Here is a 19,339-nt window from a genome sequence, read left to right on the forward strand (position 1 = left end):
AATACTTAAATCTATACATTAACATATAAAGAATACAATACCATAATTCATGCACACATCTTTGTGTGTTGTAAATGATTGAAATTGATAATTTTATACGTTCAAACACTCAAATATATATACTCCGGATCTTGATGAGTACAAGTCATCATAGCATGAAGGAATAAAACAGTTTAGTATATGATAATTATCTCTAATTTAGGATTTGACGAAATTAGTTTTGGTTTTTTTTTCTTCTTAAGGTATATTTTGTTAACTGATTTTTTCTTTTGAAAAGAGCTTGAATGTTCCTTAACTTGTGTGTCATTTTCTTTAGGTTAATATAATATTGCAATTACTTAATAAAACAATCATATCATAAAGCATGTTTAGAATAATACATATATTTAGTTAAGTCTCAATGTTAAATTGTTTTTATAATTAAATGTTCAATTAACAGAGTAACAAGAGGTTCTGTTCAATGTTCAAATTGAAGAAAAGAAATAATTTAAGAGAGAGAGATTTGACTGTTCGTGCATTTTTGTCTCACAATAAAAAAGTTGATAATTTCATTCAGATTTCAATCTCAATTATAATTACAATTATTTATAATTTTACATGCGTTAGAAGAGAATATAATAGTTGGAACTCTTGCTTTTCTTAATCATAATATTCTCTTCTCAATTTTAGAGGTCTTTTATTTACTAGGAAAAAATTAATTTGAATTATTTTACATATATGTGCCCTCCAAGAACATGGTTTCAACACGTATGTTTCAAAATTATGTTACATAAACAAGAGGCGGTATTCTTTCATAATGCTTATTTGATGCTAACAAAAAAAAACTATATATGTATTTCATTTATATAATTTTCATCTTCTTATACACTAATGATAATAATATAATATTTTTGTTTTTATTATTAGTCGTTTTATAATGTAATTCATGTAAGGTTAATTCTAATTTCATTTTTTAATAGTCCTTGAATATTTCTTAATTAAATAGAACTTAAGGTTTTTTCTTGGGTAATGTAATTAACTATGTATAGCATCTCATAGAAGTATTTGCTTCAAATAGACAAAATATATGAACTAAACCCAAATGTATTTTGTTTAAAATATTTTCTCAGTCCCGGAGAAAGAGGAATATCATTATTTATGCATGCCCACAAAGATATAAATTTTTATGAGATTTTTTCTTTTTAGATGTTTCTTAAGAAAAATAAAAATATAGTTTCACTTACATAGATTATACAAAAATGTCGGTAGTTTGAGAAGATTACTGTCAAGTGATGAAAAAAAAAAAATATACAACTAGATGTTAATAGTAAAATGGATAAAAAACTGAGACTTAATTTATTTGAATTTGAAGGTTAAAGAGAATTTTTAAAAAGATTTTAGTGTTTTGATATTAGAAGAATATTATAGTAATAACGTATAATAAGATATTTTAAATATTGCACAAGTCGCGCATATTAACTGGTTTATAGATATTCTCTCAGATGGCTGGAAACCAACTAAATTTTGACCGCAAAAACACATAAGCAAGCCACAATACCATGTTAGCTCAAATTACCCAAATCTATTTCTTTTTGTCATAATTTTTCATGCAATTACACAGTCACTAGCTAAAGCCTAACCTAGTAAGGTTCATTCTTAGCTTAGCTTGCCAAAATTCTCTACTTCTCTAGAAAATTACCATACGATATCACTGGGCCCGAGGATTTGCATTTTTCTCATTTCAAGATATGCAACTTTGGAAACTGAGTGTTTACAGTTGATTACTCGAATAATAAAATGATTATACTTAGGCTAACGAAGATGCTATTAGAACATCTCCTCTTCTGTATGCTCTAATCAGTTGCTAATCTTTTTAAATATAAAGATTAAAACAAACAAAAAAGAACACCTAAGGATTTACCAAAGAATTATTTCCAACATGTTAAAACTCCTCCAGGAAGGCGAAGAGATAATATGTTAAAATTCTCTTCACCTTGAAATTCATTTGCAAACACAAGATAAAAATTATTTTCTGCACTTCTGTTTTTCCCCTTCTTTCTGTTCATCTTGAACAAATCAATTGAGAGAATGAAAATTGAACTTTTCATTTTCTCTTCCATTCACTAGGTTCCATGTAACATGTGGTGATGTGATAATTATTGTGGGATTGCACTTACCCTTTGATTATTATGTTAGTTTTGTTCTAATAAATATTGAGGGTGAAAATCTTATTGAGAAAGTAGATGGCTCATTTCTGATATAACGGTGTTACTTCTCACGGATATAAAAGAACCTTTAGTAAAACTAGTCATCTGCTAAAATATTAAGTTCCATGGTTTTATATTGTTAAGCGTTAGCCATAAGAAATGAAGGAAACCCTTATATTTGGAAGCATAACAAGTATGTATCTCACCGTAGAATCCAGCCTCTACTAGCAGATGGAGAAAGAGGGAAGCAGCTGATTCTTTAGTTGGCGGGGAGCCACACATCTTCCTTCCCATATCCCAAATCAAAAGTAAAACCATCTCCTTATGACCATACCTAGCAGCCTCTATGATTGGATATGGCCCAACAGCTTCATTGAGAGCTCGCAAAGTCGGTGGGAGTCCCATTTCAAGCGGTAATAATTTCCTGGCTGCCTGCATGTTCCCAACAGTTGCAGCCACACAAAGAGGTGTATGACCATCTCTGTTACGCAAAGTCAACAGTGGACTAATCATTGTTGGATCACGCATCAGATCATCAAACCACTTTCCAGCACCAACAAGTACGTGAAGGCCACTGTCCGCTGCTCCTGTTATCTTCTTGGACATGACTTCAACAAAAGGAATGTGTGGGAAGAGAGATTCAGCAATTGTTCAGAACCATGTTGGTCGCCTCTAACTAATGCACGGTATAAAGGCAAGCATCTCCACAACTCCTCCTTGTCGCTTCTCTCTGTTCAAGTATAGCCAATTTATTCTCCACACCATTTGACTTGGCATAAAGTGAAAGACTTTTGAAATTTGTAAATTAAAATAACCCCTTAAATATTTTTGTAACTATAAATCATTTCATTAGAGATAAGTTGAAAATTTTATAATTAAATTATTTTTAAATATAAAAATATGACATTCTTTTTAAACAGATTAAAAATAAAAAGGTGTCACATAAATTGGACAAATAAAGTACAGTTAGGAGGAAATATAGAATGATGAAAGAGGAGGAATAGCTTTTTTACCAGGACTGGGCGATTGGTGATGACCATTACTGTTGCTTGTGCTGGCTTCTGCTATATTCATATTTTTCACTGTTGGAGTCAAGTTGGAGCAAGCAAGTGCTCAACCTTCTCACTTCTGATGACTAGTGGATAGTAGGGGAATCTAGCACCACCCATTTCTCAGGGATTTATCTCTTCAATTCGCCCATCAAAGTTGTCTCTTGTTTAAGTCTTTTTCTTTTCCTTTTCCTTTTTCCCATTCATAACTAGTAAAATACGTGGAATTCTCCAACATATCATCCAAGTTGGAAATACTAAGAGGACCAAGTTGACCAACAAATTCTATAGCAAATTAAGAAATACATGACTTGAACACTGGTCAAGTATATTTTTATTTTCTTTGCTGCTATATGAGAAGAGTGGATTTGATCGTCAACCACCCACTCTTCTAATATAGTTATAATTAAAATAATTTTAAAAAATAAGATGAGGTCCACGTAAAGAATTAAGAGACAATTGGAAAAAAAAAATTAAGGTGAGGTCCACGTAAAGAAGTAGGAGATAATTACAAAAAAAAAAAGGTGGATTCACGTGAAGAAGTAGGAGATAATTGCAAAAAAAAAAAAAAGGTGAGATCCACGTGAAGAAATAGGAGACAATTGCAAAAAAAAAAAAAAGACATTTAAATAATGATAATAAGTTCAGAAAATGATAAAGGTATGCTTAGAGAAAATTTAAAGAAGAGAAATTCAGAAAAAAAGAGATAATGATTTAAATTGAACACAAAAACCGCTAAAGAAGTCATAAAATTAAAAGATTTAAAACTTATACCTTTGGGTGAGGATAAAAATGCACTAATTTTAGATATATATGTCTCACACAAATAATAAGGAATAACATCAAGAAGACGAAATATAGATGGTCAAGAAACATATACACATATTTTCTTAAAATGATGATGTTGATCTATACTTAAAAATTTAAGACTACAACAGATGCTAATACATGAAAGTCGTTTTCAGTGTTGTTGAGTAGAAAGAGATGATGGTATGAAACTCGGTAGGAGAAGGTGTATTTCAAATCTTTCAATTGGAGAACCAAACCAGGAAAGTCATATATGGGAGAAGTGGACTAAGTAAAATAATTTATTGATATTTTCGATTAATTGAATTATAATACTTTCTATAATTTAAATTCCATAATTATATTACTAAAAGGTAATCTCTCTATCCTAATTTATGTGACATAGTTTGAGTAAGCACAAAGTTTAAAAAAGAAAGAAAAGATCTTTGAAACTTGTGGTCTAAAATAAATCATAGATATTTGTGTGGATTTAAATTATTTCATTAAATATAAAAGGTGAAGTTTCAAGTAAAATGATTTCTAAACATAAAAAATATATCATTCTTTATTAAACAGACTAAAAAGAAAGGTGTGATACTATTTTTTGTGTTGGGCCCATACTAGCACGGGCTTTCATCATCTAGTTTATTAATAAGAATAACACATGTACTTCCTCCAAAGTCTAAAAGATTTTTTTTTTGAAACAGTGACTATGTACAAGGGCTTTATTCTGTCAGGTTGGAGCAAAAAAGACTAGCACAAACATGTCGAGCTAACATAGGATTACTAGAGCAAAAAGACTAACACAGACATTCTCCTTATGGCCATTGTTGGAAATATAAGGCGGCCCTTGATAATATCATAGCGCACAAACATGATGAAAGATGGAGATAGACATTAATCTCACTTCATATCATTAGAAAAACTCCACTCTTACATGATATCACTACAAGGAAGACTTATATAGGTGCTAATAGAGTCTTCTAGACTCACACCTATTAAATCCATTCACACACAAACTTGAATCTGACCACATTGATATTGTAAAAGTCACATAGATAATACAAAGGGTCATGCACCTAAGATAACTAAAAGACATTTGAATCTAGACATTTAAACATTTAAGTTTACTACTTTCATCAGCCATATCTAGCAGCCCTTATGATCGGATATGGCCATATCTCCAAGAAAACACCCACATTGTTTGTATTCCACCCTCTTTAATCCTTAGAATATAATGAGCTCAACAGGTACCTTAAAGTAAGGTACCTCTGTGCTCACACGAAAGTGCGAGGAAGAGGAGAGTGGAATGTCCTACTAATCACTTATAGCAGCAAAAAATTCTCGTACTTTGTTGCCGATAATTGGACTAAAATTGTCACGACCCACCTAACGGGCCATGACGAGCACCCTGGAGCTAACTTCCCAGCACCACATATCATACTATTATCTTGATCTACACACATGCAAACTCCATAAAGCATATACGCACACACACACACACACACACACATATATATATATATATATATATATATATATATATACAGGCCCTCGTGGCAGCAGAAGCATGATATACAGAATACGAGCCTCTAACTGAAGTGTTGGAGTCATGAAGATGGGACAGGACCCCCACCATGTCCAAACATATGCACAAAAGAATATGTCGTGTAAACGGCACCTCCTCCCACGGAAGTACAAGCTTTCCTGCACAAGCCGGTCCGGCTCCTGTGAAGCCGGGTCGTCTCCCGTCTACCCGTGGGCAGTGAGACAAAGGTCCAAAAAGAAAGAAGGACAAGCCAAGGACGAACAATCATATCGAGTATGTAAGGCATGCGTCATGAAATAACAAGGGAACAAAAAGATAAAGTAAAGATAAGAATGTAACCAGCTGACCGCTTGCCTCTACTACGTGAGTCATGCATACGCGTAAAATATCATATCATATACCGCGCAGAACGTGCATCCCGATCCATATATCATCATATATCAATATATTGCCGTGGAACGTGTATCTACCGATCCATCACCCATATAGCCCGCGTCCGGATGATATCATAAAATACCAAACTCGATCAAGTGGTACGCGTCTATAGTGCCTCACCTTTCCCTATATCCCCCATATATATATATATATATATATATATATATATATATATATATATACATACATAATATACGTAGATGCATGAGAGCCCAAATAAAAGTGCGCTTCCCCCGAGCGACATGTCGTGAACCTCCGAGTACATTATGGTGTCATTATCACCGGCTGTTCACTAATGATCCATGATATAAATCGGGGCCATATGTTATATAGCTCTACCTACCTAAGCCGAGGCCATATGCTTTTATAGCTCACTCAAATCACGTCATGAAATCATTTAGAAACTTAGGCTTGAAAATCTCGATCGGAGTCATCAAATGTAGCAGTCTTTAAACGCGGACTTCGACATTTCTGTGAGTAAGAAGATTATGGACAAAATTTAGAATCATGCCTAAAAGGAAAAGGGATAGCCTTACATACCTTTGTATCTCCTTAACGATGTCGACTAAAAGCTCTCCTTTTGGCTTACAATTCTACATACAAAAGGGTTCGTACGAAGGTTAGATTGTTGAAGGTATACTTAAGCTTAAACTAAAGTGATAAGTCTAACGAAAATTGGGCAAAGATTTCGTTTGTTTCACAACTTTCCCTCATATAACAAAACAGCTCCCAAACAATACAACGACATCCATAATATCATAATACGCAAATTCCCTCAAGTTAAACATTATTCAATTTCCAAACTCATTCCCGGAATCCTCCACGACCGCAATTATGATATAACCTCATGCATATCATTCACATGCTACTTACTCAACACCATTAATACCATTTATAATAAAATTATACTTATATCATACCATGAATCACAATTCAATTACCTTTCAAGACAACATACCATTATTTGCACACTTAAGCTCATATTCTATACTTGTTTCTAATACGAATTCTTCAACTACTCAACACCCTTACTAACATGAAATAATTGTAATACTCACCTTTCGTTTATGTGAGATGGTCTTTGGATGAGAATACTTCACTTGAGAAGAACTCCACTTCAATACCAAAGAGATTCTCAACTTCTATTTACCCGAGAAGCATTCACACCCTTAATTCTACCAACTTTTGGTGTTTGATCCTTGATCCCTTCTCGATATGTATTAATGTGTTAGGAAGAGGTATCTAGAGGTTTTTGGAATGTTAGAGAAGTGAATAATGAGAAAAAGAAGAGAAAAAACCCGCATATATAAAAATTAAGCCTGACTCCGAATTCGAAAATATATGGTCCATTATACGGACCGTACAATTTATACGGTCCGTACATTGGACGTATGTTTCCTCCAAAGAACCACCCTCCACTGGAAGGGTTCTACGGCCAGGTATACGGGCCGTATAAAATATACGGTCCGTATATATGACCGTGTAATCCCCAATTTTTCCGATTTCGTTCTCGTCGCTTCATTTGATCTCGAATCCTTATGGAACCTTCTTGGTACTTGTGTAACACTTCCTTAACGATATAACGGACATTATAACTCATCCTCAAGACCTTACTAAATATTCGTTAGTTCGATAACCATGAAATCCTTCCCAAACATAACTTATACTTCGCTTTCATGACGACCCTAGTTTCGCCAAGTCCCATGATTTAAAAATCTTATCGTATATACATTAAGGCTGCCAATCACCCTCTTGTAGTCGTGAAGGTCTCGTGTCCGCCTTAACTGACGTCAGTCCATTCACGACGCAACGTCACGAAATTGCCGAGGTGTAACATTCTCCCCCCTTAAGAACATTTGTCCTCGAATGTTAAATTCTCGGGGATCCTACGAAAATTTTACTAGAGTTTTCCCTGTAATTTGGCACTGCCATCCTGTCATAGCAACCAAAATAACATCGCCACACAGGGCTACAACATCAATAATAAGAAATATGGCCACACATGACCCGAAAGTAATAAAGTAAAACATTTCATACCTGAGAACACTGGTGTTTCATCTTGAGTCTCCTCTGGGGGTGGAAATAGATGCGGATATTTAAACTTCATAGATTCTTCTACCTCCCAAGTCATCTCTTCTCTCGTTATCATTCCTCCATAAGACTTTGACCGAAGCGACCTCCTTTATTTCTAAGCTTCCGCACTTGTCTATCAAGTATAGCAACAGAACTTCTTCATAGGTCAATTTTTCAGTTGACTTGAATGTCGCTTGCAGGTACTATTTTGGTCGGATCTCCAACGCATTTACAAAGCACCAATACATGGAAAACTGGATGAACTGAATTTAGCTCTGAGGGTAAGTCCAGCTCGTAAGCTACTTGGCCCACTCTGCGTACAATCTTGTAGGGCCCAATGTATCGAGGACTAAGCTTACCTTTCTTACCAAATCTCATTATCCCCTTCATTGGCGACACTTTCAAAAACACCCAATCATTGACCTGAAATTCCAAATTCCTACGGCGATTGTCCGCATAAGACTTTTGGCGGCTTTGAGCTGTCACCAACTGGTCTTGGATAAGCTTAATCTTCTCAACCGCTTGTTGGATCAATTCTGGGCCTATTAATTGTGTCCCTCCCACTTCAAACCATCCAATAGGCGACCTACATTTTCTCCCATATAAGGCCTCATAAGGAGCCATTTGAATACTGGTATGATAACTATTGTTATAGGCAAATTCAATAAGTGACAAATGATCCTCCCAATTACCGCCAAAGTCCAACGCACAAGCTCGCAACATGTCTTCTAAAGTTGAATAATGCGTTCAGCTTGTCCATCACCTCCGGGGTGGAATGCGGTGCTAAATTTCACTTGAGTGCCTAACCCTTCCCGAAAGGATTTAATTTAGCCGTGAATTGTGCTCCTTAATAATAGATATAGAATGCCACGAAGCCGCACTATCTCTTTGAGATACAATCTAGTATAGTCTTCTTGAGTGCGCGGATCTGACCGTAGAAAATGTGTCGATTTTACGAGTCCGTCAACAATCACCCAAATGGAGTCGTACTTTATGCCGAGAACAAGGTAGTCCAACAACAAAATCCATATTGATCGCCTCTCCATTTCCAAAGTTGGAATTTCCATTTCTTGCAAGAGCCCCTTCGGTGCTCAATTTTTGCCCGTTGACGCTTGATATTGAGCCACAAACTTGGCTATATCTCTCTCTTCATTCCATCCCACCAATACATTAATTTAAGATCATGGTACATTTTCGTCGCTCCTCCGATGAACGAATAACTTATAATAAGCTTCTTCCGTAATCCGGCGACGTCAGCCCCGCAACATCCGAACACATAACCCGTCCGGGTACCGAGGAACCCATCCGTCGAGACCTCAAATGGTGACTTCTTTTAGAAATGTACACCTCTATAATACTAACCGGGATCCTTGTATCGACGCTTTTTACTTCGTGTCCGTGTGAAGGGCTCAAGGTTAAGCACATTGACTCCTATGTTGCCCGAATTCATTAAGCGAATTCCTAGGCTAGCTAGTTGGTGGAGTTCACGAGCTAATTCCTTCCTTTCTGACGAAACGTCACTTTTACTACCCATGGATTTACGACTAAGAGCGTCGGCTACCACATTTGCTTTACCAGGATGGTATAGAATATTTACGATAATCTTTCAATAGCTCTAACCATCGCCTCCGACGTAAATTCAATTCCTTTTGCTTGAAAATATATTGAAGACTTTTGTGATCTGTGTAGATGTCCACATGGACACCGTACAAATAGTGCCTCTATATTTTTAGAGCGTGAATGACCGCAACCAACTCAAGGTCATGGGTCGGATAATTCTTCTCATGCTTTCGTAGCTGCCTAGAAGCATAGACAATGACCTTGCCGTGCTGCATCAATACACAACCTAACCTGACACCAGAGGCATCACAATACACCACATAACCTCTCGATCCTTCTCGGGAAGTGTTAGGACCGAGGCCGAGGTCAACTCCGGGTCTTTTTCACTTGAAAGCTCCGCTTTACAAGCATCCGTCCACCGAAATTTAGCAAATTTTCTCGTGTTAGCTTCGTCAACGGTGCCGAAATAAAGAGGAAAATCCTTCAACAAACCTCTTGTAATACCCCGCGTCCCGTAAAGCTACGACTCGTAGGAGTTGTAGCCTTAGCCAAGTTTTCACAAATTTCGATCTGGGTGTCAACTCCGAATACCACCTGACGAGATGACGTGGCCTTAAAAGTTACGTAGTTCAACTGTACTCGCATTTTGAAAATTTAGCATATAATTTACGAGCTCGAATAGTTCCAAGGACAAGACGCAAATGTTCCGCATGTTCTCCCTCGATTTAGAGTATACCAAAGATATCATCGATGAATACAATTATAAATAAATCCAGGAATGGCCTAAACACATCATTCATCAGGTTCATGAACACTGCTGTAGCGTTAGTCAAACCAAACCACATCACTCGAAATTTATAATGACCATATATGGTCCTAAAAGCCGTCTTCGGAATATCTTCTTCTTTGACTCTCACTTGATGGTATCCTGACCTCAGATCTATCTTGAAAAACCACTTGGCTCCTTGCAGTTGATCAAATAAATCGTCGATCCTCGAAAGTGGATATTTATTCTTTATTGTCACCCTGTTCAGTTGCCTATAATCGATGCACCTCCGCAGGGATCCATCTTTCTTTCTTACGAATAAGACAGGTGCTCCCCATAGCGATAAACTGGGCTTAATAAATCCCTTCTCGAGTAAATCTTTCAACCGTGCTTTTAATTCTTTCGCCTGCAGAGCCATTCTGTAGAGAGGGATCGATATTGGCTCAGTATCTGGCAATACGTCGATAGTGAATTCAATCTCCCGTTCTGGTGGAAGACCTGGAAGCTCGTCCAGAAATACATCTGGAAACTCATTTACTACCGGAACAGACTGAAGAACCGGCGATTTTGCTTCCGTGTCGTGAACTCGAACTAGATGATAAATATAGCCCTTGGCAATCATCTTCCTTGCCTTGAGGTAGGAAATAAACCTGCCTCTTGGAGATGCAGTGTTACCCTTCCACTCTAAAACTGGTCCTCCGGGAAATTGGAACCGGACCACCTTGGCCCTGCAATCTACATTTGCATAGCAAGAAGCTAACCAGTCCATGCCCATAACAACGTCGAAATACAACATTTCCAACTCGATCAAATCAGCTACGATGTGTCGGCCACACACTACAACTACGCAGGCCCTATAAACTTGCCTGGCTAGTACTGGGTCGCCAACTGGAGTGGACACTTCAAAAGGTTCAATTGGCTCGGGTTTTACCCCGATACGACCAGCAATGTAAGGAGTAATATATGACAAGGTAGAGCCCGGATCAATTAATGCATAAACATCATAAGAAGATACTGTCAATATACCTGTCACAACGTCGGGAGAGGTCTCCGTATCTTTGCCGTCCCACAATGCACAAATACGGCTCGGGGGACCGCTCGAACCAGACAGGTTCTCCTCCTCTCTCGCCACGGCCCACTAAAACCCCGGGAGGCCCCGCCCACGGGGAGCACGGACGATGAAAAATCCGTCGTCGAACTCCGTAGGCCGGACCTCATCTCGCCGCTCCTCAACGGACAATCACGCATCATGCGGCCAACTTGACCATTGCAAGCAAGCAAGGCATCCGAGCCTTGCGACACCGACCCGAATGTAACTTACCACATTGATCGCACCGTGGTACCGGCGGTCTCTCTCGGCTAGAATCACCACGATACCGGGAACCCGAAGCTCTCGAACCTTGACTCGGCCTAAAGTAAATAGGACGATCAAACTTTCGGCCCGCAAACCGAGGAGGTGCACTAGATGCAGACGTCCTCGAATGTCCGGGATATTTACGCCCTCGACCTCCTCTCGTACCACCGGCTAGCACCCGCCGATCTAGTCCTTTTTACTCGTCCCCCGTATCTCTCTCTCCCTATGCGGTCGTTGTTCCTCCGTATCTCTCGGGCATGCGCTTGAATACGGGAGATATCCATTCTTTCCAGTAGCGAGGCTGTCAAACAATCTTTAAATAAGTGTGGCCCTAAGCCTCTCACAAATCGGTGTACCGGTTCCCATATCTGCTACCATGGCTCTGAGCATATCTAGTCAATGAATTGACCGGAGACTATACTCCCGGCACTCATATTTCTTACTTAAGATTCGTGAACCTATCTGCACGAGCTCGACGAACCTCGGGTGGCAAATAATGCCGAATAAAGGCATCCACAAACTCTTGCCACTTTGGGGGAGGTGCATTTTTCCCTCTTGAAGAAATTCAATTGTTATACCATCAAACAGCTACGTCCCGGAGTCTATATAAAGCCAAATCCACGGACTCGGTATCAGAAGCATGAATAATTCTCAACGTCCTCAATACCTCGTCAATAAAGCCCTGCGGGTCTTCATCCGGTTTCGACCCAAAAAATTCTGGAGGATTTAGGCTCATAAAATTACGGGCTCGGGCACTAGTCTCCCTATCACTTGAACCCGCACTCTGCCGCTGAGCCTGCGCAGCAACTAACGGAGTTAACAATTGAACGGCATCCCGTAAGTCCTGATTTGGAGCAATAGGGGGAGGAACTGGAGCCCTCTCATGTTCCTCTGCCGCTGGAGGGATAGGAGTGGGAGTGGCATGCGAGGGAGTAGCACTCTGAGCCTCGCCATGTCCCAACTCAACTGGAGGTTCTCGGCTGGTGCCTTCCCCAGCGGCATTCAATATTTTACGAATTTTTTTCTTTCTTGTCGGCATCGCTGAAATCATAACGCACAATTAGAATAAAGGAACCTTACATTATGGCTCTATCGCACGATCTATGACAAAAAAAATGGTCATTATTCCTAAATGCCCCGCAGCCTCTCGTTTATAAGTGTGGCGCGCTTCACACCCATAAACAAGACTCTACTGGACATGGCTCGTAGACACACCCTAGGACGCAACTGCTCTGATACCACTTTTGTCACGACCCGCCTAACGGGCCATGACGGGCACCCGGAGCTAACTTCCGAGCACCACATATCATACTATTATCATCTTGATCTACACACATGCAAACTCCATAAAGCATATACGCGCGCGCACACACACACACACACACACACATATATACAGGCCCTCGTGGCAGCAGAAGAATGATATACAGAATATATAATGAGGGTCACATAATACTCACTACCCACACATGAGTATCTATGAGCCTCTAACTGAAATGCTGGAGTCATGAAGATAGGACAGGACCCCACCATGTCCAAATACATGCACAAAAGAATATATTAGAAACGGCACCTCCGGTCTATGGAAGTGCTCTGGTACAAGCTGGTCTGGCTCCTAGGAAGCTGGATCGTCTCCCTATCTACCTATGGGCATAAGCACAACATCCAAAAAGAAGAAAGGATGTCAGTACGAACAATTGTACCGAGCATGAAATAACAAGGGAACAAGAAGATAAAGTAAAGATAAGAAGGTAACCAAAGGATCGTTTGCCTTACTTACGCGGAGTTATGTATGCATACGTGTAAAATTTCATATCATATCATCATGAATGTGCAGCCGATCCATATATCATCATATATCAATATATTGCCTTGGAACGTACGGCCCAATCTATTACCCATATAGCTCACGTCCGGGCATCCCGCGTCCAGGATGATATCATAAAATACCAGCTGATCAGGTGGCTATGCGTCTATAGCGCCTCACCTTTCACCATATCCCCTATATACATACATATATATATATATATATATATATATATATATATATATATATATATATATATATATATATATATATATATATATATATATATATATATATCATATACATACATAATATACGTAGCATGTACGAGAGCCCAAATAAAAGTGCGCTCTCTCGGGTGACGTAAGGTCGGAACCTCCGAGTACATTATGGTGTCATTATCATCGTCGAGTCTCACCTTGAATGATCCATGACATAAACCTGGGCCATATGTTATATAGCTCACTCGTACCTAGCCGAGGCCATATGCTTTACACACTCTTACCATGTCATGAAATCATTTAGAAACTTAGGCTTGAAAATCTCTAGGATTGGAGTCATCGTAAGATTCTTTAGAAACTGTGGACTTCTGACATTTCCAGGAGTAAGAAGATTATGGACAAAACTTAGGAATCATGCCTTGAAGGAAAAGGGGATAGCCTTACATACCTTTGTATCTCCTTAACGATGTCAACTAAAAGCTCTCCTTCCGGCTTGCAATTCTACATACAAAGGGGTTCGTACGACGGTTAGATTGTTGAAGGTATACTTAAGCTTAAACTAAAGCGGATAAGGCTAACGAAAAATTGGGCAAGATTTCGTTTGTTTCTACAACTTTCCCTCATATAACAAAACAGCTCCCAAACAATACAACGACATCCATAATATCATAATACGCAAATTCCCTCAAGTTAAACATTATTCAATTTCCAAACTCATTTCCGGAATCCTCCACGACCGCAATTATGATATAACCTCATGCATATCATTCACATGATACTTCCTCAACACCATTAATACCATTTATAATAAAATTATACTTATATCATACCATGAATCACAATTCAATTACCTTTCAAGCCAACATACCATTATTTGCACACTTAAGCTCATATTCCATACTTGTTTCTAATACAAATTCTTCAACGACTTATATGCAAAGCATACGGGACAACCTATAGAAATAATTCAGAAGAATATGGATAGAGATTATTTCATGACACCCGAAGAGGCCAAGGAGTTCTGTATAATCGACGAGGTTATAGATGAAAGACCAATGGCTTTAGTAACTGATGCTATTGCAAATGAAGCCAAAGAAAAAGGCCCAAGTTAACATTACCGTTGCTAACTAAGTTCTCCATTTTATTACTTACTGGTGTATTTTGTTTTGATGAGGTGATTATCTCATCACTTTGTTTTCCCAATTATTTGTTTTACTGAGTTTATGAGCTAGAATGATTTAAGGAATTGGATAGAATGCATCCACTGATATTAAGTAGGCGTTTGGACATGCGATCAATCGTGATTTCAAATTAGCGTTTGTTTATGTAATTAGCACAAAATTACTTCAACTTCATATTATGATTTCAAATCCCAAATCATTTAAAATGACATGATTCGAGATTCCATGATTTCAAATTTTTTAAATGTAAAACTTGAACCATAAGTTTATACTTCCTCTGTTCACTTTTACTTTTTCAATATTTTAAAAATACATTTTCATTTTTACTTGTCACTTTTAGCATATCAAGATAAGACAATTCTTGTTTCCTGTTTTACCCATAGTATTAATTACTCATTTTAAATCATTTTTCAAGCTCAATTAAAAATATGCATCAATTAATATGGGTATTATGGTAAATTATGCACTTCATTTATTATTTTTTAAGGGGTGTGCAAAGTTAATTGTTACACTCCGCACTTTTAGAGCATGAGCATGCCACGTACTTCACCGTAGTAATGGAGTATCAGAGTCGTCCCATGAAGTTTTGGAAGGTACAAACCATGGGAAGTACGTAACAATGAAGTAAAGGATGAATTATGATTTCGTAAGTCGTAACCAGGAAGAACAATCTTGAAACACAAGAACATGACCATTATCAAGTATAAAAAATGATAAATATCATGTAGGGTGAGTTTCAGAAGATTCCAGGACCGAGCAAATCAAAGAAAATAAGTTTGTCGAAATTTGGGAAACGTTGGCAAAGTTAAAGACAGAATTTTGGGTCAAATTTGGAGGGGTATATCTCCAGGTATATGGGGAGTTTTAAGGTGTTTCAAAAGCTTAAGATGAATTTCGTCGAGCCTAGTTTCCAACGCAACAAACCGCTCATCGATATGACGTCGGAGTAGAGAATTATGGACGTTACAAATTCAAATTTATTGACAGAGCAAACACCTGCCTACAAAGATTTCGCTCAAAGGCACCCGACTTTAGCACCTATATAAGGGGCAAAAACCCCATTTTTTTGCACAAAAATTTCCCAAAAACATTCTAGAAAATTCAGCCAAAGCAAGAGAGCATATAGATAACATAAAAGCAAGGATTTTGAGAGATTTCAAGTTACGGAGTATTTATCGAGGTCCGGACAACGTGTAGTCGCAATTATAATTTTTTTTTGTGTTGGAGTTGGCTTGGAAACAAAGTAAATATTGAAGATCTTACTATTTTAGTGAAGATGAATCATTGAATCTCTCTCTTTATTAACATTGATTTAGGAATATTTACGGAGATAAAGTCATTAAATAGTCACATAACAAGTTGGATAGTTGAGAAATTTGGAAAACATCATGTGGGATGTTTTATGGAGCCTATTGTTGTCGATAATGTTATTGTGACGTTGGTATTGTTGTTGTTGTTAGTTATTGGATTGTGATTTCGGGCTAGGCATATAAATAGGGGAGATGCTACCCGAATTTCGCATTCTAAATGGATTTAAATCGAAGGCTTAAGATAAGAATGTGACAATGAGCCTAACAATAGTATGAATGGTTTACAAGTAGATTTATGAGCTTGGAAGGATAAACGTTAGTTAAGGAGACCAAAAGGTATGTTAAGGTTATTCCTCTTTCTTTTAAAGGCATGATTTTTTTATAAGCTTTATGATTCTATAAGCTTTTATGACAATAATAACGGACATGTTTTTACAATGTTAATGACGATGCTAAAGATGAGAATGTTTCTATGATAATTACGACGATGATGATGATTTCATGTTTAAAAGTCCCATGCTCATGATTTCAATGTGAATATGAGAATGTTGAGTTATTTTCGTGATTTTCTTGATTTTTATTCATTGTTGTTGATCTCACCTTATAATAATTATTCCTTCAAGGTGAGATAGAGCGATGATGATTATTCTATAATATAATCGGAGGTTACCGACCATGCGTCACTCCGATGTATTTATAGCTTTTATTTGGCTCTTATGCATGCTTTATATATATGTATGTATTTTCTCACACCGCGTCGCGCTATAGTCGGTAGGGCCGGCATGGCACGTAGATGTGCACACCCTTTAGGTGGGCATGTTATGATATTGCTCCGGACGCGGGCTAATGATGATAACACCGAGCCTTAATAGCCGGGCATGATACTATATATATGACACCGAGCCTTAATGGCCAGGCATGATACTATACATATGACACCGAGCTTTAATGGCCGGGCATGGTACTATACAGATGTATAAAAATATTTTTTTTAAAGGCTAAGCATGCATGACATCCGCACGATGGGCATTCGGATGTACAAAAGTTATCCCTCTTATTCCATGTTACCTTTCATATCTATATTATGTTGTTATTCATGCCTTACATACTCAGTACATTATCCGTACTGACGTCCCTTCTTGTGGACGCTGCGCTCATGCCCACAGGTAGGCAGGGAATCGGATCAGACCCGTAGGTGTTCTATCAGCGAATTCTCAGAAGCACTCCACCTACTTCGGAGTTGCAGTCTAGTTGGTATTGTCCTAATGATTATATGTGTTCCATGCAGAGGCTCGTAGACGTGTGTGTACGATTAGATGTTTAATAGCCCGCCGGTTTATATTATTGTATAATATATTGGTGGCCTCGTCGGCCTTATTTTGAGCTCTTGATACCTTACTGTTAGCCTTGCCGGCTTTATGATATAGGTTATGTTGTGGCGACTTTGTCAGTCCGCATATGGACATATGTGCTGAGTGATAGGATATTTTTATGTTGGGCCTTTTCTGCGTGCAGGTGTTCTTTGAGTTATGGTTTATAATGTTCAAAGTAACGGATAAGTCAGGTGGTTCCCGGCCTACGGGTCGGAGCCCGTCATACTCCTGGTAGGTGTGTGACAAATTGTTATCAGAGCACTTCGTCCTTAGGAATGTCTACGAGCCGTGTCCAGTAAAGTCTTGTTTATGGGTGTGAAGTGCGCCACACTTATAAACAAGAGGTCACGGGGCATTTAGGAACCATTGACCTTTCTTTCTTATCTTAGATTGTGCCATAGAGAGCTAAATCATAGGATATGATGTCCCTAATCCTAATCCAAATGTTTTAATCATGGATAAAGCGGTTAATTATCTTTGCCTACGAGAAAATTCTTGAGAATTGAAGTTGTTCATTCGTAAGGTATATTTTTCTGTTTATTAATATGGGTAGACGTTGATATAAGAACTTGAGCAAGATATTATGGGTATTTGTGATTGCTCAAGTGGCATTGGATGTGTTTTTTGGGCTATGTGCGGGAATGAGGTAGTAATAATTATAGAGGAAACTCTGTAGAAATGTTTACAAATTGAATTGTTTGCATGTATATAGAGAAAAGAGTAAAAAGGAAAATGTGACCGAATATCAGTAGTTTGGTAAGTCATGATTGAAGGAACAACTATGCGGCGCTTTCAAAGAGAAGTTTTAGAGTGATTTTAATTTAGTTTTAAAGGAGGAACCCCGGAGGGAAAAATGATTAGTAGTTAAGAACCGGGATGAGTTGCGTAGGAATTTCGGAGGATTAGGACCTATTAGAAACATAAAGAAAGTTGACATTAGGAACTCAAATACAGTATTACGATTTATACATTAGATTGGTTAGTAAGTGATAACAAAGAGATATTGGTATGGGTATGGAAAAGGAAGTTAACGAGTACGGAAAAGTTTCACCATTTGAAGTGTATATATATATATATATATATATACGAGATCAAGATGGGTTTGTACTCATAGTGCAATGTTCTGTGGATGTTACATCTCTCATTTTCATACGTTGAGTTTTGCCAAAAGCTAATTGTCCTAGCCTTGGGAAGTAGGACAAATTTTTTTCGAGGTCATGGGGATAGATATGTCCATCTTGAGTATATAATGGAGTAAAACCATGTTTAGTAAGCCTTGGGAAGGTTTAAGACTCGTCGGATCATCGGAGTTAAGTTTCGGTGGAAGTTTGGTAAAATGTCACATTCTGGCGCACTTTGTGGCACAACATGCGAGCAACAAAGATCGCTTTGCGGCCATGCAGTTGCGCAGCAAAGTGTGCCAGTGAAATTTGGTGATTCTACAAGGTCTGCGACACAACATGCGTTTAGCAAAGCTCGCCGCATGTTGTGTCGGTCCAGAATTTTCTGGACCACTATAAATAGAACAAATTCGACCCTAACTCATTATTTTACCATTTTTAGGCATAGAAACCTCTAGAAACTCTGTCAACAACTCTTCTTATGAGCTAAGACCAAAATCAAGAGCAAGTCGAGAGATCAAAGATCGGAACACCAAGAATCAAGAGACTCAAGTGCAAAGAGGCTCAC

At 37.9% G+C, this 19,339-nt stretch overlaps 1 protein-coding gene across 3 annotated transcripts in view; it reads right to left on the reverse strand.

The window, feature by feature from the left end:
* The window catches only part of LOC132060282 (ankyrin repeat-containing protein NPR4-like), a 58,393-nt gene that overhangs the window by 9,712 nt on the left and 29,342 nt on the right, over nucleotides 1–19,339 (reverse strand). For all 3 annotated transcript variants that reach the window (XM_059453242.1, XM_059453243.1, XM_059453240.1), the window contains exons 2-3: nucleotides 3,200–3,311; nucleotides 2,393–2,916 (exon numbers count right to left, since the gene is read on the reverse strand). In XM_059453242.1, the coding sequence (XP_059309225.1) occupies nucleotides 2,393–2,792 (400 nt within the window). In that variant the 5' untranslated portion in view covers nucleotides 2,793–2,916; nucleotides 3,200–3,311. The remainder of the gene's footprint in view (nucleotides 1–2,392; nucleotides 2,917–3,199; nucleotides 3,312–19,339) is intronic.

This window comes from Lycium ferocissimum, chromosome 6 (genome assembly GCF_029784015.1).
Source record: "Lycium ferocissimum isolate CSIRO_LF1 chromosome 6, AGI_CSIRO_Lferr_CH_V1, whole genome shotgun sequence".
NCBI classification, from domain to species: Eukaryota; Viridiplantae; Streptophyta; class Magnoliopsida; order Solanales; family Solanaceae; genus Lycium; species Lycium ferocissimum.